General features: G+C 40.3%; 1 protein-coding gene across 1 annotated transcript in view; it reads right to left on the bottom strand.

Annotated features, from left to right (window-relative positions):
- Positions 1-21,881, bottom strand: part of PTCD3 (pentatricopeptide repeat domain 3) — a 30,832-nt gene that overhangs the window by 4,733 nt on the left and 4,218 nt on the right. The window contains exons 4-19 of the mRNA XM_054577666.1: positions 20,363-20,408; positions 16,007-16,075; positions 15,146-15,250; positions 13,500-13,623; positions 11,086-11,201; positions 8,245-8,315; positions 6,725-6,812; positions 6,249-6,309; positions 5,898-5,980; positions 5,060-5,204; positions 4,344-4,394; positions 2,370-2,459; positions 2,066-2,094; positions 1,127-1,233; positions 388-466; positions 202-292 (exon numbers count right to left, since the gene is read on the bottom strand). Of these exons, the coding sequence (XP_054433641.1) occupies positions 202-292; positions 388-466; positions 1,127-1,233; positions 2,066-2,094; positions 2,370-2,459; positions 4,344-4,394; positions 5,060-5,204; positions 5,898-5,980; positions 6,249-6,309; positions 6,725-6,812; positions 8,245-8,315; positions 11,086-11,201; positions 13,500-13,623; positions 15,146-15,250; positions 16,007-16,075; positions 20,363-20,408 (1,355 nt within the window). The remainder of the gene's footprint in view (positions 1-201; positions 293-387; positions 467-1,126; positions 1,234-2,065; positions 2,095-2,369; positions 2,460-4,343; positions 4,395-5,059; positions 5,205-5,897; positions 5,981-6,248; positions 6,310-6,724; positions 6,813-8,244; positions 8,316-11,085; positions 11,202-13,499; positions 13,624-15,145; positions 15,251-16,006; positions 16,076-20,362; positions 20,409-21,881) is intronic.

Raw genomic sequence — 21,881 nt, 5'->3', positions numbered from 1 at the left:
AGGAACTAAGGCCATGTTAAATACATTTTTACTCACTCAATTTAACATGCAACAAGGGCAAATGGTCTTGAAGTACACCTCAACTAATACACTCAATTTAGTCAAACTGGAAGCCTTATTCCTTCCCAATGTTAACATGTTTGTTAACCAAACTGCAGGACAACGAAGTGACATGGGCCTGGGCTCATGAGCTAAACCAACCTTTCCAAATCTGAGGAATCACTTCTAGCCTGTTGGCCACATCCAGTGCTCGGAGAAGATCTATCAATGCTTGGGAATGAGGAAAGAAGACCTGATTAAGAGAACACAAATGTATTTTTAAAATATTACTCAGCAAAAATACCGAAAAAGACATGTACAATGATACGTGATAATGAATCATCTTACTGAAGGTATGAGGTCCTTGTACCATTTCAGGGTGACATCAATTTGTTCCATCAGACAAAGCAAACTGAAGAACTTGGAACTATAATGAAGGGGAAAAGTATGTGTAGTCTAACAATTTACAAATGACAAACAATATCAAGTTACATGGGCCCATGCTTCACCCAGGAGGTGCTGACGGTTTTCTGGACTCCCAGTTAATAGCTTTTTACTCTCTGCTGGTCCTTCATGACTGCCTCCTCAGTATACTCCTGGCTCATGGTGCGTAGACAGTAATAGCACACTCATTTTAAAGCATTCAATGTGTAGAAAGCATTTGGACATGTACAAGATAATCACCATGTACCTATTAAGCTTAAGTTCTTGTTTTTATCTGCCTAAAAGCAAACCCATTTAAGAACTCTCAGTGCGCTCCACTACCTGCATCTTTAAGAACAAAGGAGGCTCTGATAAAATATTTATGGACCGTTGCTGCTGTAAGTTAAAAAATGTAAAACAGGAGGGCATACAGGAAAAACATACGCCGATTTAATGTGTTACCAGGAAACTCAGCCTGGCCAATCAGTCCCACCACGGCGTCACCGTCCCAGCGCCCCGGTAACATGCACTGAGTCAGGGGCACGCTGCCAGCCATCAGAGGTGAAAAGGGAGGGCCGCCAGCAGCCCCCCACTTGCAGAATCAACTAATGGAGGCATAAAGATGCTCCATTAATGACAAAGGATACATTTTTAACACACTTACTAATAGAAGTTACGCCGATGATTGGGGCCAATGAATTTCCAGTTGTCTCCAGTGTTTAAAAGGCCATGTACTTGGTAAGCAAGTTCTAGATCTTTGAGAGAGGAACACTGAAAATTTGTAAGTAGTAAGCATCACTCTTAAAAGTTCCCCAACAGACAAACGGCGGTTCATTACATTAAAAAAAAGTACAGGTACTTGTAGGAACATTTATACTGATTCAACATAATACTGGTTGACAGCAAATGAGTTGCAAGAAATTGGGGGGGAAAACCCCAAGTTCTGTAAAGTGTAATAAAGCAAAATGATTTTGCTCTAATAATTATAATTTAGAAATCAATCCTGCAAAACACTTGGTCAGGTGCACAGACGGATGGAGCGCTCATTCCAGCACCCAGGTACAAGCAAAAACCCATGAAATGACTGCAAAACCCACCCACCAGAGAACTGTTAAGTGATCTGTAGTCCTTCCCTGCTGTTGACTAAGTACCATGGAAACATGTCTACGTGTGCATGTTTAATACCCAGGGGAAAAAACCTAGGACACAAACTGAACTGAAAAGCAGTTAGTCTTAGGGAATAGGATATGCTAATTCATTCTGAAGCTGCTTGAAATTTTTCCTATACAGCATAATAAAATGAAAACCAAAATTAATAACGCTATCAATTTAAAAAGCTACCAATAGGCAAATATGAAATACTCTAAAACCTTACTGAACAAAGGTGTGAAAAAAGGCAAAAGACAATGAATACAATGAAGGGTAGGGATGTTACGTGATTTAGTAGAGTTTAGGGAAAGAAAAAAAGCCAACATCATCAACAGGAGTGTAAACGAAAGGACCAGGTAGAGGCCGCTACCTGCTTGCTTCCAATTACAGATAAATTTAGGAAATGGATAAAGGGAAAATGGAAAACAACAGTTAAACAACAAATGGTACTTACAACTCTCATGGCTGACTGGAAAAACATATCTGAAAATCAAAATTCACGAGGGCTTTGGTTACTCTATAGATAAAATTTCCTACTTTCACGTGACATTAATAAAATTCCTGGCAATACTTCTACTAACGTGTAAGATAAACCTAAAGAAATACAAACTGAAGCTGAGAGGAAGTATACAGCAAAGTGCTACAGGCATTTTGGCTTTCTCAGAATAATCACCCAAAAGATTACTAACCTAAATTAAACCCTGTCCTTGCAACAAGGCCTTTGAGAACTGACAGGAAAACAAGCTCTCTGTACATACCATCGTCCGGGTCCTGTGGGGTAAATTTCTTCCCCATTAATTCATTCATGATATCATAGATCACAAGGGATGATCTTTTTGGAGGGCTTTCTGCAGAACAAGCAAACAGGTTTCACCATCAGCCCACTCCCAGTGGAGACTTTCCCCTTCCTTCTTAGTCCTTCACAGCGCAACACCGATTAAAGTGGAGTGAGACAGTCACACCCAAAAGGACACCCTCACCAAGGGTACGTGCTTAGGAAAACAAACATTCTGTGTTCCTTTTAAGAATAATCAGGATGAGCAGAAGTCCAAAGAAAAAGAAAACTACAATTAATGGATGTGGGCAGTCCCTTAAAATCACATGACCTGAGTACTAATAGATCAGAAAATGTACCAATACAGGTGTAATATTTGCAAATATATGACACTCTTTATCCACATCACCTTCCTTACGTTATCCACATGCAAGTGATAAGTTTTTTAAAAACAACATAGGTGTATTTTTATAACTTTCTCAAGCATGTTTCCATTTGCTAACAATCTTAAGTACTGTATGTGTTATGTGACAATATATTTTGCATGTCTTATTTTTTCATTATTTTAGGCTTTCTCCTTTGGGTATATTCCTAGAAACTGTTACTGTAGGCAGCAATTTATATACATAAGACAAACTGGGGAAAAAAGAAGATCGACACTCCTCCCTGGTCATGGGTGTTGCTTAGGAAGCATAAGTACCATCGATTTTGGTTAGTTAGCAAGAGAACCAATGCAACATGTGATAGTGCAGGGGAGCTAAGAGGCTCTGGAGGCAGTTCCACTATAATGTTACCAAGGTAAAATTTTAAAAGATACGGTTATTATGGAAACTGTTTACCTGTTCCCAAGATAAAGTCAGTCACCTGTTCCACCCACCCTAAAAGATACCAAATTTCCTTATAGGTGACGATGTAGATTTTGTAAAATTAGCCCTCCAAAATACAATCAAGTTCTGTTGTTTTTATATATAAAGTCTATTGTAGGGAAGAAGGACCAGAGTTGTCATTTCTAAACCCAGCCGATTCTTTCTCAGGTTGGGGCAAACCAGTAAGAACCAACAGACACAGTGCTTACTGTGTGCCTCCCAAGCATGGGAAAAGACACTGTGCATAATTCATTTAATCATTACACACTGACAGTATTACTCGAGTAAGGTATCCAGTCCCATCTGACAGAGCTGGTAAATGGTAGAGGGGAAATTTCAACTCAGGTGTGCCTTGCTCCAAAGTCCATTCAACGGAGCACAGCTCCCAACAGGGACTGGCTGACCTAAAAGTAGGTGACAAATGTAGCCTCAAGGTTCTCCCACAAGACTTCAAAATAAGATCAAGGTTACTGTGGGATAGCACTGTCCAACAACTTCCTGCAAAGATGAAAATATTCCGTATCTGTATTACTGAGCAAACGAGCCAGCAGTCCCATGTGGCTACTGAGCACTGATGCAACAATGGGATTTTATATTTTATTTAATTTTAATTAAACAGCCACACGTGCTAGTGGCTATTAACTGGAGAGCAAAAGGAACTTCCAACTGAAGTACCTTCTGATCAGTTCTTTCTTTTCTAAAAATTTATTGATATGAGAGGGAGGGAAAGAGTGGTGGTGAGAGAGAGATACACAAAGAGAAAAACATCAGTTAGTTGTTTCATTTATCTACACAATCATTGGTTGATTCTTGCATGTGCCGGGACCTGGGAAGGAGCCCCCAACCTTGGCGCATTGGGAAGACCGAGGCACACGGCCAGGCCAGTCGTCCCTAATCATACACCAACACCGTGAGCACATTTAATGGCCCCCCAGCCCCCCGCTGTTTCACATCACTAAGTTACTACTTTCAAGGATAAATTTTTGCTCAAATTGTGGATACATCAGTGAATTCTCTTTTCTTAATTCATATGCATGAGGAGTGCTGGGTCAATTTTCTGCATAAATTAAAGAACATAATGTCATACATACCGTGTTGATAAAACAGCTGAATAATATAGTGATACGTTGCAAGTGAGGGTTCTCAAATTATCAGGTACATAGAAAAAAAAAAATAAAAATAACTCAAACACAGGTATCCAAAATATAGGTTACTGAGGCACAATGAACTAAAAACATGTTGATGCTGATATTTAAATGAAATATGATACATGTCTACTATTCCTTTGAACAAAGACATTTCCCAACTGATCTGATTGAAGTAAAGGAGGAAAGCCCAGACATCTATTACGAAAATGTTATGCCTAATGTACTTGTATTAGGACCCTTTATTTAAGAACACTAAAGCACACCAATGTGAACTGATTCCCAAAACAACCTTCACTAAAGTTATTACTGAAAATATACAACACATCAGTACAAACTTAGGTTCTTACCTAATTATGCTAAAAAATGTCATGGGATTTAAAACTTGCTAACTGTAAGTGAATAATTCTCCCCTGAATCAAGAGATCCATAAGAAAAGTACTTAAAATACTAAAAGAACGTTGTGGTTTGCTCTAAGAACATGAAGATAATAAAGGCTCCCAATGCATAGTAACTGCATGTGCCAAGTGGAAAGGAAATTCTCAACGTATTATGTAAATAGGGAAAAAGAATTTACACTTTCTTTTTTTCTTGTCTGGACCTGAAACTTCCGGTCAGCACTGTTTTGGTCTTCAGCGAGGGGCACTAGGATGCATCCTTACCTATTCCAATGGCTTTCATTTCACGCAAAGTCTGCAAGGCTGGCAATTTCCCAAATGCATAAAATCTTCGCAGACATTTCAGAATGGTATTAAAAGTCTGCAGATTTGGTTTCACCTTCTGTGCAGTCATTTGTTTCAGAAGCTCCTAATTAAATTAAGAGCAGGAAGTGTTTTTTTAAGCCTGGGTAGATAATTTGTCCAGTAAACAAATAAACGAAAAAAGAATTTGGCTCTCTCGCTATATCTAAAGCAGGTTAATATATCCCTAATTTAAAAATTAACTATTAGTAGGACCAGTGACTTTGCCTTTTGGAGAAGGCCCTCCATTCAGCTGCCCCACCTGCACCTGAGCAAGGTATCTGTCTCTAGCCCTCTCTCTGCCTAGTGTCTGAGACTTAAAACCGAAGAGCAGACTAAAATGGACTGTGCATTTTTCCTTTTTTAAATCAACTGTATGGTATAAAACATGTTTGTATTTCTAAGTTACTTCAATCCAGCAATGTCAATTTTATTAAAACTCTCCAGATAACACTTTTTCAGTAAGTATCCATTATTTTGTAATAAAAAACCTCTTATGATATTATGAGAAATAAATGAATAAAGCAACCCAATCTCCCTAAATTCTCACTGTATGCTTTGGGCCAAGAAGCTTTCTTCTCATGTGTCGGACTGTTTCGATTACCGGGTTGCCGGAAGGGCACAGACAGGCAGCCACCATCTGAGACCCCACCACAGTGACTGCTATGAAGATGTTCGGTGGATGCTGTCTCCATCCCATGCATTTCTAGCAAAAGGTATTTTAGGCCCATTAAACGACGAAATGAAGGTTCCTCCTTACCAAAATATGACTCCATTTTTCGTCAAATTTCTCATTTGTCATTGCTGTTGCTTCAATCAATGAATTGAAGGTGTGTACGTCGGCTGTAAAAGAACAGAACTACTTTTAAAAAATTTGGGATTGAAGATTAACCCCCAAATGACTCACTTTAAGGTAAAGTGATCATGCACATGTGACTCCAAGCTCATTTCGACATGTCCGCAAAAGTAGAAACCACTTTTTGTATTGCTACTCCTGTTTCAATCATCAATATCACAGGAAAAGGTGAAAAGTGAGGCAATGATCGAGGCAAGATCCAAAGATTTTACAGATTCTTGAGAGGAGAGAAGAGAGTTCACCAAACACACTTACCATGGAGCCTGTTGTTTAATAATTCAATGTACAAGTTTAATGCCTGCACAGGAGCTCGGTGCTGGAAGAGGGAACAGATAAAAATAAAACACCATCAAATATGTCCCCCTAAGAAATATTTGCACGTCTCCTGCCCTAAAGTTTGGGAACACAGTGGTGAACAACGCAGACATGGTTCTAGCTCTCGTGAAACTCATGCTCTAGAGCGGTGGTTCTTTAGAAGGGGCAATCTGCTTCCAGGTGACACCTGGATGAGGCATGTAGACGTCTGTAGTTCTCACGAGTGAGGGGGCGGGGGAAGGGTACCCCTGGCATGCAGAGGGCAGAGGCCAGGGGGCTCCTAAACGCTCTATGGTAACGCAAGGGACGGCTCCCACAACTGATTCTCTGGCCCAACTGTCAACAGTTCTGAATGAAGAAACCCTGATTTATAGTGGAAACTAAAGATAAAAATATAAAAACAAAACAAATGTTACCTTCACCATTCCTCGGATCATTGTGCAGTAGGAATGTGCGTTTTTCTCTGGCATTAGAGCAAAGATTCTCTCAGCATTGTTTTTTGCTCTAGACACAAGAGAGTAAGTATGAACCAAGGGAGAAAGGAAAAGCAAACAATTTACTGAGAGTTTACAACACTCTGGCACTATGCCAAGCACCTTATGCATATAATTTCAAATAATTCTTACCACCCAGAGAGGGAGCTATGGTTAGCACTATCTTGAAAATGAGAAGAACTGAGGCTCAAAGACTAACTTATCCATGGCTTTGCAGGTAATTGGCAGAACCGGGACCAAAAAGGGTCACAAAAGGTAGCCATGTGCTGCCTAATGACATCCCGGTTATCAGTAGATGGCATACATGACAGTGGTCTCAAAAGATCAGAATGGAGCTGAGAAGAATCCCACTGCCCAGTGACACTGCTGCTGTGTCTGCGGTGGGGCTGGGGGACCAGCCCACCGTGCTGCCAGCGAGTACAGCGCACACACATCCAGCAGGGCCTTCCCCACCTGGGTCCAGGTTAGAAAGTGCACTCTGATGTTTGCACAAGGATGAACTCACCGAACGAGGTATTTCTCTGAATGTATCTCATTGCTAAGTGGGATGTGACTGTATACTCAAGGTGTTAAATAAAAAGCAACCTGAAGAACACTGCCCACTGCAAAGTTTCCCCATCTTCCCTCGCCAGATACAATTCCCCAGACGCAACCACAAACAAGCAACTTTTCCTGAATCTTCAGTCCATTATGGCACGTGTATGTGTCATATCCTACCTAGTGTATCTATTCTTTCTTAAAAAAAATAAAATAAAATAAGGGTACCATGTTATACAAACTATGCCATACCTCAATCCTCCCTCTTATCAATGTCTCAGAAATCAAGAGAACCAGGCCTTGAGCCAGGATGGCATTGCAAAGTCCATACTCTTAATTACTCTGTGAATTACTACATCTATTTAAGGCCTATTAAACGACAAATTCAATTTATCACTTCAAAAGAGCCTTTAGCTATTAATGATAGCTTTCCTTCCTCAGACATCCACATAAAATACCTTTCTTTTATGTAGACCCTGGCATTCAGTCAATTTAAATTCTCAAATGTTAAATGCTACCCACCTTTTGTTTGGAAGTGCTGAACTACATTTTAATATAGGTGTATTCCTGTACACAAAAGTATCGAATCTTTCAAAATTAGGTCTATGCTGCAAGGCGGAACTACTGATGACCTAACGAAAGAACCACACTCTGTGAAGGGCACATGGAGTAAGTGGGGTGAAGGTGGGGGATCAAGTGCGAATGTTACGCTGCTGGTTACAACTAAAGATCTTATGAAAATAAATCCAAAGGCACACAAACACCAACTGGGACACCTATATTACCACTAAAAACATTATTTTAGAACATTAAAGGATCATTACCTTCTTGGGGAGGGGGGTAATGGAAAACATATCATATGCCGTAGAAAATGTAACACGAACTTCTAATTATAAGCAACATACCTCCAAGTAACTCCAAGCTGTTGCCCAGCCTTCTTCTTAGATTTCTCAGTATTTTCCTCTGTGGCCTCTTCCTGAAATGAACCATTATCAACAGAAATAAAACAAAAGATGACAGCAAACTTCATTCTCCTAATTAGACTACTCAAAATCAGAAAGGCAAAAGAAATGGCAGAAAAATGGAAGAAATACAGACCCAGCAGGAGGTGAGGAGAAAACCCAGTAATATTAAGCATGTTAATTTCTTAAGCATAAGTCAGTTCATTTACACATGAAAAGTAATGCTGGCCCTTAAATCGACTGTGCCCTGTGTGCAGCCCAGACACAGAAACTGGAAACCCAAACACCACAGCCTGTTTCCTCAGAAACTACACCTGGGTTGATCCATACCAAAATATTGTTCATTGTTAGGGTGAAAGCAAGAGAAAACTACACCAGGGTACGGAACATAGTTAATGCCTAATGCTAACCCAACACAGCTAAAAAAATTTTTATCAGACTATATTTGTCCTTTATTCTAAATGAAGCTCTGAGGTGAGGCTCATGTAAAGCAAGACAGGCTCAGTTAGAACTACACAGCTCAGTGCTGGCTCTGTAGCTGGGGCTGGAAGGGCAGAGGGCCAGCCAGGCCAGGGAACCTAGAAGACACTCTGGAAGCCAAGGTGTGACTGCAACCCGCTGCCTACACACTTTAGAAATAATCCACATTAAATGTTGAGAACCATCCCGCCTGGTTTCAGGAATGGTAGCCTTGCCAACAGGTAAGAGGGCCCCAAGGCTGGAGCTGAGCAAGGAGGCCTTGGGAAAATAGGCCACGGAGGAGACAAAACCTGTCCCCCTGGCAGGGGCACAGCCCCTTCCTCCCTCCCATCACCCTGCCTGGCCCCGGAGGATGGCTGGTTAGTCAATGATGGGTAAGACCCCTCAATGGCAGGGGCAGCCTAAGACAGGCACAGTGGCATGGGGGCCATCAGGGAAGGACTTGGGGACACAGAGAAGGGGCAAAAGAACCTCACCCCTTCGCTTTGTCATGGCCAACGTCCTCATTCTGTGTGAAAGATGTCTCCTCCTCTCTTGGCTGCTCTGCTCCCCCCATCTGACTCAGGCTTGAAACAATGCTAGAGGCAGGCACAGCCCTAAACTGGATCAGGTGATTAGGTCTGATCCAGGGGGAAATGAGGCCTGGAAAAGGAATGCATTAAATCCTATGAAACCGGCTTTGCTAAGAATGCCCTTGAGTTGATGAGTACTGGTGTTTGGGGTCTGAGCAGAGGATGAGTTTATTTTCCCAGGTTTTAGGGCAGAATGGGCATCACTCTGTCTACCAGACCCTGACTCTGACTCTTGTAATCCCTTTACAAGAGTCTTGTGGTTTATCGTTAAACCACATCTCCTTCCTTTAATCTTTGCTGTTTAACATTGATTGAGGAGCTTTATGTGCATCCTATGTATTCCTATACAAGCTAAGCTCGATAAAAGCTCAAGGAAAAAGGTGCTTGGGGCTCTTCTCCTCTGAGAGATTAACCAGCCTTTCCCCCCCAAGCAAATCTTGCGTTGCGCATTCTCATTTCATCTGCAACACTGCGGGACACCATGGGATGGAGCTCCCCTTAAATTTAGCCCTGGCTGGTATGGCTCCGCAGACTGAGTGCCAACCTGCAAACCAAACGGTTGCTGGTTCAGTTCCCAGTCAAGGTATATGCCTGGGTTGCGGGCCAGGTCTGCAGTGCGGGACATGTGAGAGGCAACCACACAGTAATGTTTCTCTCCCCGCCCACTCTAAAAAGTAGATAAATAAAATCTTAAAAAAAAAAAAAAAAAAACCCCAAAAGAATTTATTAGAAAAAATCCATATTTAGTGGACAGAAATGGAAAAGACAAACTCCCTTCACCCACAGAGAAATGCTTAATTTTTGATATGATTTTTTTCCTTATGCACATGAAAACTTTTTAAGAAAAATGGAATACATGTTGTTGCCTAGCCTATTCTACTTAGCAATTATTTTTCCATACCCAAACAGACCTACACTAGTACTCTCAATCACCACTAACACTAACACCATAATTCAGCCACTAACTACTGAACATGTAGTTTGTTTTCAACATTTTTGCAATTATAGGTATTAATACATTATGAAAAATGTCATATGGTCATACCTCGGTACTCATCAGCTTCAGAACTCATCAAACCCTGTACCCGTCACATTTTGATGAGGAAAAAAATGTATCAGCACTCGGTACTTGCTTAGGGCTTGTTGCACTTACTAGAACTTGTATGAGTCACACTACCACCCCGCAAGAGAAAACACTTCATCATTCGGAACTCATCATTAGTTCCAGAATGAATTAATGACGAGTGCCACCAGTGTACCACTATACATACATCTTTGTTCAAGTGAGCCAAAGGTTGCCTTGAGATCTTTTTCTGGAAGTCAAACGCTTGGGTTGAGAGAGGCTAATGACTCAGTAACAAGAGGCCAGCCTCCAGCACGTGTTCTATGTCCCCAGCGGAGCGAGCCCACTCCTATGAGAGTCTGCGAGGGGCCTGTGGCCAGGTCTTTCCCTGTGTGCATATATCATACCATCACTGTAATTAACCACCTAAGAGTTTGCAAATGTTTCTGGTCAATGCTTTGCCTGCATGTGGTAGAGACAAGGTCAAAACATTTTTAAAGGAAGGGTTCAAATAATTGTTTAAATCTCTCCCTTCCTCTGCACCACTTTTTTTTAAAATCAAGCACTGCACCATACATTTCAGAACAAACCTCTACCACATAGCACATGACACAAAAACCTGCCTTACTTTGAGGTGTTACTACCAAAAGAAACTTTAAAAGCCATTACCAACTCTTCTGATTTTTCATTTTGTTGAAAATGATAATCAGCTGGAGGCTCTTGGTCACCATAGTAACACAATAAATCCAAGAGACTATTAGTTGTTTCCAGAGATACAGTGGTTCCTGTGAGTAGAAGAGAAAAAGGGAAAGAAAGTTTGAAACATCAAAGAACTAAAGCCCATTAGATTAAAATTCTTCACTTTTTCTATGAGCTGTGGCTTTCTTGGCCACTATTTAGTATCATCCACCATGTTAACAATAAATACATTTCACATCAACTTAAGACACCTAGAATGATACAGACAGGGACAATCCCTACTAACCATGTGGTGTGACTAAAAGGTTAAGATACAAGATGAAGTTTGACCCTGTGCTCACTTATTTTTGGTACTCATATCCCCAGAGAAACTATGTCATGGTTTCTAACTACCATCTGCCAAATGACCCCCTCAATTATTGCCACTTAGTTCCCTGGCCCAGTCCCATTTCTACAAACGCAAAGAGAACTATTCTACTTGGATCCAGGCTGTCACTGAAATACTTCACCAGAAACACTAGCACAAATGTCTAATTGTAATAGCCTCTTAAAAATTGTTGCTCAAAACATTATGCTCCCATCTTGACAATTAAGGAGACAAAGAAACAGAAAGATGTATGAAATATAATATACCAGTAAAAAAAAATAACTATTTTTCTGTCCTAGCTGGTGTGGCTCAGTGGACTGAGTGCTGGCCTGCGAACCATAAGGTCATGGGTTCAATTCCCAGTCAGGGCACATGCCTGGGTTGCGGGCTAGGTCCCCAGATAGGGGCATGTGACAGACAATCAATGTTTCTCTCCCTCTCTCTAAAATAAATGAAATCTTTAAAAAAAACAACAAAACAGTGTTTTTCTAAGAAAATATACTGATAATAAAAATGTCCTGGAAGTTTAAAAGTTCTGAAAAGTGAGCAGAGTGGAGAGGACACAGGCTACAGAGTGTTATCTGACTGGGTCTTACTATTACAGAGCTGTGTGACCCTGAAATATTACTTAATCAGTTAATGTTAACTAAATATTAATACATATATAATATAAAGCCTATTACATAATTATAGATTATATAATAGAAATAGAAATTACAGAATATACGATTATATAATGATATAAAATATAAACATTAATATCAACTAAAAATTACTTAATTTTTCCTTTATAAGATGACTACACAACACAGCAATTCATAGATGTTATAAAATTAAAATAAGTAGGTGAAATGACTTGCAAAGTGCTTGGCACTTAGTAGTTTGATCCCTAAATTTTCTATGATCCCTTCCCAGTATGTTGGCTCATTCTGTTACTAGGAGGTTTGGGTTTGACATAATGTCTTTAGAAACGTTGACTGAATGTCTGCATGTCCCTATACCACATTGTATAAAACTAGAGGAAGGCAAGTCTTTGCACTATGAACAAAACTTTAATACAGACTTAGCAGATATTTGTTAAATTCAAGAGGCAGAGGGAAAAACCTCCCTAAATGATCGTCTGCACCAGCAATTCATTTGTTCATCCAACGCTGTAACAGGCTACATACCCAAATTCTCAGATCAAACACAGCTTTCTACCAGTGTTTCTAGTATTCAAGACCATACTGATTCAGTACAGTTTCTATCTCTTCTGTTTGATTCTTATACGGAAACACTAAACAGTACTTCAGGCTCCATAAACTTAAAACAATCTACCCCCAGAGGTTCATCCATCCAGATCAAATCAGAGAGCCACAGAATTTTAGAGAGAGAGAGAGAAGCTGTCAGGAATCAAGTGACGTTTTTAAGACCACAGAGCTAATTAGTGTCAGGACCAGGACCTGTATTCAAGCCTCTGATCCAACAGTTTACTGCTCTTTCCTTTTTAAATATTTCTTGTCTGTTTTTTATCTCCCAAACATACTTAAAAAGTACAGGAAATTCAAATATAGTATGTACACCACTTAAGTTAGAAGCAGAAGCTAAGGCCTTGGCCAGGGAGCTCAGCTGGTTAGCGCACTGTCCTGATAGGGCCAAGGTTGCGGGTTCAAACCCCAGTCAGGGCCATACAAGAGACGACCAATGAATGCGTAAGTGGAACAACAAATCAGTGCGTCTCTCTAAAAAAAATAAAAACAAACAAACCAGGAAAGCTAAGGAGAATTAACTATATAAATTCTCTACCTGTGATACAGCACAAGTGAACAATAAACTAACATGACTGCAACTTTATTTCACCTACAATTTTAAAGTGAGACTAAAGCAGAACTTGAAATATTATTCATTAAACTACTAAAAATATAAACACAGCCATCAAGTACCATATGTACAGTAACACTTGTAACTTTTATTCAGTTATTGGGGTCTATTAGCCATGGCCCACTTCTAAACGCATGTGTTTCTAGGGCTTAGTCACCTGCTTGCAATAGCTGATCAAACATGTCCACTGAAGCTTTGACTTTTTTAAGATTGATTCGTTCCTTCAGGGCGGCTTCACTTATATCTTCAATTTGAGGTTCAAAGCACTCAGGCATTAAACACTAGGAAAACAAGATGGCTGAAGTTACTACAAACAGGTAAAGGTGAAAAGATAATGGAGGAGGACAAAATTTTTATCACCAACAAACCAAAATAAAATGTCACTGTTCCAATTCATGTTTCACGTACCAAATACTATTACCATTTTAACATGAATGTCTTTATAGAAAATAAAACTTCTAAAAAGTGTTAAAAAAAAAAAAAAAAAGACAACAATCTAGTGCCTGGAACATGACTATTTAGCTATCTCCTAGGTTGGGGAAAAAAATTTTAAACCACCCAAACATAAGTATCTAATCCATATCTGAAGAATCCTACTTCCAACTAAATTTTCCAACTTGAAGCTGAACTTATCTTCCCTTCCTAAAACCATCCTTTCTCCTTTGCTCCCAATCCTGGTTAAGAGTCAGGTCATACCTGGCTTTCAAAGGCAGAAACCTTTCATCCTTGATACTTTCTTTTACTCTAAATATTTATCATGAAGGTAGGCTGATTTGACCTCATTCAGTAATTTATTCAAATACTTGTGAATGCCAGCTACTGGGGATATAGAGATGAAAGTCATTCTCTACCCTCAAGGTGCTCACTATCTAATGGAGAAAGGAAATAAGGAATTAACTATGATGCACTGTGAATGGTAAATGACATAAGAGATCTCAGATGCGTGGGAATGCTGCCTGCCGTGGAGGCAGGGGACCATGGAAGGCTTCAAGCAAAAGTGAGCTAAGCACAGAAGAGTAACTGTAAGTCAAAAACATAACGGGGAAAGGGTGAGCCAACAAATGATCCTTCCCTAGCTGCCACTGTCTTGGGAGGATTTCAGCTGCTTCAGCTTCCTCATTTGTCTTTAGGAGGGGCTGCTTGAAAAGCAGGAGAGCTGTGACTGGGGATGTGTGTTTTGAGAAGTGCTTTTGGTTATAATGAGTCTGAGCTTATATTTCTACTAAAAAACTCAGGAGGACAGAAGCACATCTGTTTTGCTCACCACTATAATAACACTAAGCACAATGTCTAACATCCAGCAGACAGGCACTGCACACACACTCACTCTTCATGACTACAGAACAAGGAGGTAGTTGAAAACACAATTTGGAGGTCAACGTAGAGGGACATAGGCCAGATACACAAGAATGCCAAATGGAGTACAAGGGTTGAAGCAAAAAGAGTGCAGATAGGAAAAACAGAAAATGACTTAGCATGGAAACCTAAGAAAAACATCAATGCTAGCTAAGGAGTAGATGGAAAAGCTACTGAAGGAAACGGAAAGGAACAGTCATATAGGTAAAGATCTAAGAGTCAGGTGTCATAGAAGCCAAATGGGGAAAATAAGATGAGGAGCAAATACATACAAAAGGAGTTTAAAAAAAAAAGGTTAGTACTGTGAGCACATATAACTGTACACTAAAAGACTTTTTAACCAAATATTGAGGGCATGCAAATGGCTACTCAAATATTAGGCATGAAAACCTCATCTAATTTACATTTATATACTATTATCTGAAAATTGCAATTACTTCTCCTTACCGGTATATGAGGTTCAGCTATGTCCTTCTGAAAATATTTGGGATGTAAATTAATGATAAACTTTGCTGCATTCTCCCCAGACTTCTTTGCCAATAAAAACGAACGCTATATAAAGGGAAAAAAGTTCAGATATAAATTGGTATTTATATATAATTTAAATTTAAGAACTCAAAGTTACATGCTTGGAAAGAATCATTAGTCTCCCCCTTAAAAAGGAGCAACAACCTGGCTGGTGTGGCTCAGCTGGTTGGAGCATTGTCCCATAAACCGAAAGGTTGTGAGTTCCATTCCCAGTTAGGGCACATGCCTGGGTTGCGGGTTCAGCCCCAGGCCAGGAGGCGTACAAAGGCAACCAATCAATGTTTCTCTCTTGCATGGATGCTTCTCTTCCTATCTCTCACTCCTGTCCCTTCTCTCTGAAAATCAGTGAGCAAGTCCTCAGGTGAGGAAGAAGGGAAGGAAAAAAAAAAATGGAACGCAAAAATACAGACTCCCAATTAGAAGTTAAATTACTTATGTCCACCTCTGCTGAGTGTGACATAATTGCAGGCCATGTCTCATGTATATATACCCGCGCATGCGTGCGTGCGTGCGTGTGGGTGTGTGGAGAAAGAGAGGGAGGTACATAAAAACAATGCATTAAACTGAGTGGATTGCGCCAGTGGGAAAGGGCCTTAAATGTTAAAAACCAAAACCAACCCCCTGTCCCAACTAATCTCTAAAACTTTTTGATGAAAGTAGTAAAGGATTCAAAAGTTTACCAATTTAGGTTTTTACAACTAAGTTAAATACACATGCAGTCTTGTACCAAAATCCACAAGATAAAACGTAATAGTAGAAAAATCACATGAAACTACTCACTGATTCCACAGAGGATGTTGGTATAAGGTAAGGATCATCGTGAAATGCATAAGGGGCAGCTGTGGTATCCTGTAGAGAAGAAACAGAAGTCTCTTTAGCTAGATTTTTATTAAGAGGATCATGTGAGTTTCAGGGATGTCCAAAGTGTCTAGAAAATAAAGTTCAATTACGTATGTAATACATAATGCAGAAATATGTACATATACATTTGTGTATTATGTGTATGGATATAAGGCATATATTTATGTCTATATTTATATCTATCTAGAGAGAGACACTAACACGTAATGTTCTCTCAGCTCCGTAAGACGTCATTATAATCACGCACAACTTAGAGAAAACAATTGTTCAAACCCCCATGACTGCTTCTTAAGACTTGCGTCTGCTATTAATAGGGACTATAATTGGTTTAAACTCTATGTAAAGATCCTCTGAATTAACTAGTCTGGGCACCAGTTTCCTTCAAAGCATGGTCATTAAACTAGGCCTTCTCAGGTGGTGGGAATAAGCAACAGCTTCTGTGTGTCCTCCTGTCCAAGGTTTTCAACTTCCTTCCACTCCAGCACCATCAGAGGCTCACTCAGAACTGCCCCCAGGCTACTTCCACTATTCCGCTCCCCTCCCCCAGAGCACCCTTTCCCAGGCCTGATGGAACCTTTGTTCCGGAGACAACTATTCACCCTACAATCTGAATCTCTTCTGACTGTCCCGATGCCTTGTCTTGCAGACATAGACTCTCTGAGGGCTGGGGTAGGAGGAGCTGGAGAACTTCCCTGCAGCTCTTGGTGGAAGAAGACTGTTCATGCGACGGGTCTGGAGGCAGGACTTCCGGAGGTCCTTGCTTCCTGCTCACTTTCAAAACCCATAATTCCTTCATCCTCCTCCTAGTAACGCACATTTCATCGGGCCATGCCGCCCCACCACGATGAGGCAGGCATGCAACGGCAAACCAGAGGCAGCAGTTCTAGGCCAGCTGCCTGGGACCATTCTCCGATCACATGTACACTGGCGCCTGGCTCTGGCTCTGATCCTTTCCAGAAATGTTTTAAAATACATGCTCAGGGTCTCTAGTTTGGGTGACATGCTCAATGTCTTTTTAACTTTTTAGGCTTACTCTTCCTATTTGTCTCTGAATTTCCCTCCCCCAGTGACTTCCAAGTCCTCATGATCTCTGAGAAACAACCCCACTCTGGCTGTGTAGCTCATATGCCTCAAACCAGACTTACCCCCAAACTGAACTTCCCTGACATAGTTACCCTCACTGATCCTAAAACCTCCTTCCACTACTTCCATTCAACTCACCTGTCAGCAGGCTCCCTAGTACCCCATTGCCGCTGCCTTAGTTCAGTGCCTTCCTTATTCATTCATTCAGTATTTATTGAGAACCTCATGTGTGCCCGGCATTATTCTACCGGAAATGATAAAACTCTCACTTTCATAGAGCTTACAATCTAGTGGGGGGAAAAATCTCCAGAAAGTAGACAAAATAATAAAATATATACAGAATATTCAAAGTAGATTAACTGTTATGCAGAAAAATGATATGCAGGGATAAGGAAGTTATCAGAAAATTTTAAATGGGGTGGTCGAGGAGGCCTTGCTGAACAGGTAATATTTAAGCAAAGACTTCAAGAAACTAGAAAGCAAGTTATGTGAATATCTCAGGAAAAAAATATTCCAGGCAGAAGGAACAGTAAATATTAAGGTCCTGAGGCAGATGCATGCCTGCTGAGAAACTGAGAATTGGCCAGGAGGCTACTATGGTCAGAGCAGAGCAAACGAGGAGGTCATGTGGTCAGAGGTAACACACAGGGGGAATCTCTAGGAGCCCTCGTATGGACTTCGGTTTTTATCCCGATTATGAGTTCTTTGCAGAGTGTTGTGGCCTGCCATTTCAGCAGGGTCACTACGGCTTTTTAACTGAGGACAGTCAGTAGGGGGCTGAGGAAGTGAAGGAAAGGAACAGAGACTGTATTAATTAGTCCAGGATATTAGAAGATGACGGTGGCATAGATGATCAAGGTAATCATGGTGATGGCGAGCGTTTGGAACCTGGGTACTGTGTAGAAAAGAATTATGAGGCCTGAGACTGCTATTCTTAGAAACTGCTATTCTTAGAAAGATCTACCTGCAAGGCTGGTGGTCCTGGGCTGACATCTGGGACCTTGGATTTCGGAAGGGTTTCCATCATTCCCAGGACTGGTAAGAATGGGTCACTGTGCCTGAAATGTTTGTACAATGCAGTTTATGCTGAATTTATTTTCCTTCTGGGAGTCTGGAATTTGGAATGTGCCAGGCAGAGCTGCCTAAATGACCAGCCTCCAAAGCACTCTTGGCACCGAGTCCCTAATTGGCTTTCCTGAGAGACACCCCACACATGCCATCAGAGCTCCGCCGGAGGCCACTGAACTAAGCAAATCCTGGGCTGACGCTGCAGGGAAAAGACTCTCGGAAGTTTGCACATGGTGTCCTCTGTTCTTTATCCCAAGTGTCTTTCCCTTTGCTGATGTGGCTTTGTGTCCTTTAGCTGTAATAAAACATGGGCTGTAGAATTATATTCTAGTTCCTCCAAGTCCTCCTAGCACTTCATCGAAGTAGGACTGTCTTGGGGACTCCACTCACATATATTCTGAGGGAAGAAGCAAAGGATTTACTGAAGTCCAGCCTAAGAGACAGAGGAACCAAAGATGTCTCCCAGGATTTTGGCTTGAGAGACTATAAAGATGGAGCTGCCATTAACAAGATGGCAAAGAAATATGTGAGGTGGTTTGGAGGGAAAGGGGTCTGGTTTTGGACATGTTAAGATATTTATCATACATTCAAGTGGAAAGGTTTCCCATCTTTACATTGCTATCTTTTCTAAAATTTGCCTGATGCCTCACCACTACTTAAAACTCCTCAATGGACTTGGATAAAAACCAGAAGTCACTAGATCAGCATTCATGATTTTGCCTCATCCTTCTACCACACAAATCCTTAATTCCCTCCAGAGTCCTCATTCCATGCCTTTGACCCTCTGTTCATGGTGCTGCCTCTGCCAATACTGTATCCTTGCGGACATCTATCCAATTACCAGCTCTTCTGGAAATCCGTTTCCATCTTGGTTCTGTACACCCCGCTCAGTGCTCCTTCAGCTTTCCTCTCTAGGAACCACGCAAGGACTGTATCCTAATTCTACAACCACGAGCACAGTGCTTAGTGAGCACCATGAGGGTCGAATATGCGGTTACTGAACAAATAAAGGACTGTGCCTTAGATTTTAAGGATCCAAAGCCAGACAGTTGTAAACACAATTCTACAACTTCTTCTGGGCCATTCTCATTGAAAAACTAAGAATGCTCTCAGAGGCCCATTTCTCTAGTTCACATTTCAGGTGTTTTTTTATGGTGAGTGCTTGAAAATCTCAATCTTTGGCTAGGGCAGAAATGCAGTCTTTAAAACCCTTCCTCAGAAACTGCAAGGGTGTATCAGTGTATATTTGGCCCAATACCCTATTAGATTTAATATCAGAAATAGAAGAACAATTCTGGAAATCTGTGCTAATGGCCTTAAGGAGGGTCAGTATCCACACAGGTATTGCAGCAAAAGAAAGAACTTAATTATTTGACATTTCTCCATAGATGAAATGAAAAATACAGTTTCCAGCTAATGAAAAATATAATCAGAAAGTTCCATTTGTGAGGCATTTACCAAGGTTTCAGTTTCTCTATCAGACTTGCTGTCTGATAGAGCCAATTATTAAAAGATGAATCACTAAGACAGTTGTAAGAATAAAATAGCTAGCATTCACTGAGCATTTCCTTTGTGAGAAGTACTGTCCTAAACTCTTTGACATGTACTAACTTATTTCCCACCAAAACTTTCAGATGTGGTGCTATAATTAATCCTCATTTTATAGATAAGGGAACAGAAGCACCAAGAGGTAAAGTAATTTTGTGATAAAGATCACAGGCTAGCTTCTCTGGCTCTTTAATCACTTTATTATTTCCAGCACGGTAGATACACTACACCTCAGCTTGTCTACAGGTGACATGCATTATACTCCCAAACCATCCCCTAGACACATGTATTTCAACGAGCTCTTTAGAGGAGTAGGTTCAACAATTAACTGGTATAACATAAAACAATAAATTTGGAGACAAAAGATATGGAACTAAGTTAAGGTTTTAACATCCTAACTAGCCCTGAGTCAGAAAAATTAAAAGCTTTATATTCCTCATTTGTCACATGAAGAGACTGGATTAGATAATTTCTAAATAAACTTTCTAGGTTCATAACAGTTTACTTGTGAATAATAAAGAGGTATAAATATTAAATGTTATCAGCTGAGTTAGATAAACTAAAATTCCTACTTACCCTGTTTACCGTCGATGCAAGTGCCTGAAGAACAGCCACTTTGTCCCTAAGAACGAGAATCACAAGTTAAGCCTCACCAAGGCTTTTCATACTCACAAAATGAACCAGTGATTCTACTCTCAGATGAACTGGCCAATAACAAAGTTCAGGTCTCAACTACAGCCAATTCTTGTATGTCAACCTCATTAAAATAAGAGAAATTGTCTAGTTCTTTTGCCTAGAGGTGGCAAGTTCATGTTCCTACTATGCTTTGCCTACCCCCTGCACCTACTCTGAAACCATCACCCAGGGCTAGGGACTTCTACCCTCGTATCATACAACTGTGTCCATCTGAATCTTATTTCCTCCCGTCCACTTTCCTACGCATTTTTACTGTAGCTTTCTGAGTCCTCTTGCCTTCATTATCTAAATTGGTAGCTCTTATTTCAGCTGGGTATGAGAATAAATCATATCCTGTACTCCAGACCTACTGACAGAACTGTCACACACATTACTACTGAATTCCCAGATGACTCTGATGCATCCTCCTCGTTTGGAGCAAACGTCTCAACTATATAACCTTTCTCTGACCGGTGTGGTTCAGTTGGCTGGGCATCGTCCCACAAAGTGAAAGGTCGCTGGTTTGATTTCTGGTCAAGGCACATGGCTGGGTTATGGGTTCAGTCCCAGGTAGAGGTGCATATGACGTGGCAGCAGCCAGCTGATGCTTCTCTCTCCTATCGATGTGTCTCTCCCTCCCTCCCCCTCTCTCTAAAAAATAATTAATTAAAAAAATTTCAGATCACCTGTCCATTATGCCAATAGGCACAGACCTTTACTTAACCACTAAAAAAGGAGGTTTCATCAGGATAACTGACAAGATAATTTTGGTTACAAATATTTTGACTTTATGTGTTTCATTTCCAAAAGGGAAATAAAGAGTAAATTTAATAAACCCAAAGTATTTGTCTAAATAAACTTAAATATATATTAACAATAGAAGTCATCTGAAAAAGACAAAAGAACACATAGGAAATTTTATATAGGCTGAGTAATTCCCTGATGTGCGAGAGCTATGGGTTTTCTATCCATTTTAAATAGTCACATTTATGTAATTCCAGCAAGAGACAAAGATATTCTTTCCTCTTTGAGCATTCTCTGATAAAATCAGCACACTTCAGCCTTATCAACTGAGCACGTCTTTGTAACATACTAAATGCAGTGAAAAAATTATGACACCCAGATTACACTAGTTCTCTTTTTTAAAGGGTTATTTTAAAAAAATCTCAACAAATATATTATCCTTAAACAATAAATTAGAACATCACAGGTTATGCTACAACTTATGGTATCATCTTGTAACCCTTTCCTACTCCACTGTGAGTTTGGTGTTTGTATTTCCAGAACTTTTTAAGGTGCTTTTATATATACATGTCACCATAAAAAACACATACTGTCATTCTGCATATGTGCTTTCTAAGTTTGACAGTATTACCCATGTTACTACATATTACCCATGTTACTACATGGAAATCTAATT

Source organism: Pteronotus mesoamericanus, unplaced genomic scaffold (genome assembly GCF_021234165.1).
Source record: "Pteronotus mesoamericanus isolate MK-2021 breed Mesoamerican mustached bat unplaced genomic scaffold, CSHL_Meso_final contig_44, whole genome shotgun sequence".
Lineage (NCBI taxonomy): Eukaryota > Metazoa > Chordata > Mammalia > Chiroptera > Mormoopidae > Pteronotus > Pteronotus mesoamericanus.
The sequence above is the reverse complement of the archived record's forward strand: the minus strand, read 5'-3'. Positions and strand labels throughout refer to the sequence as shown.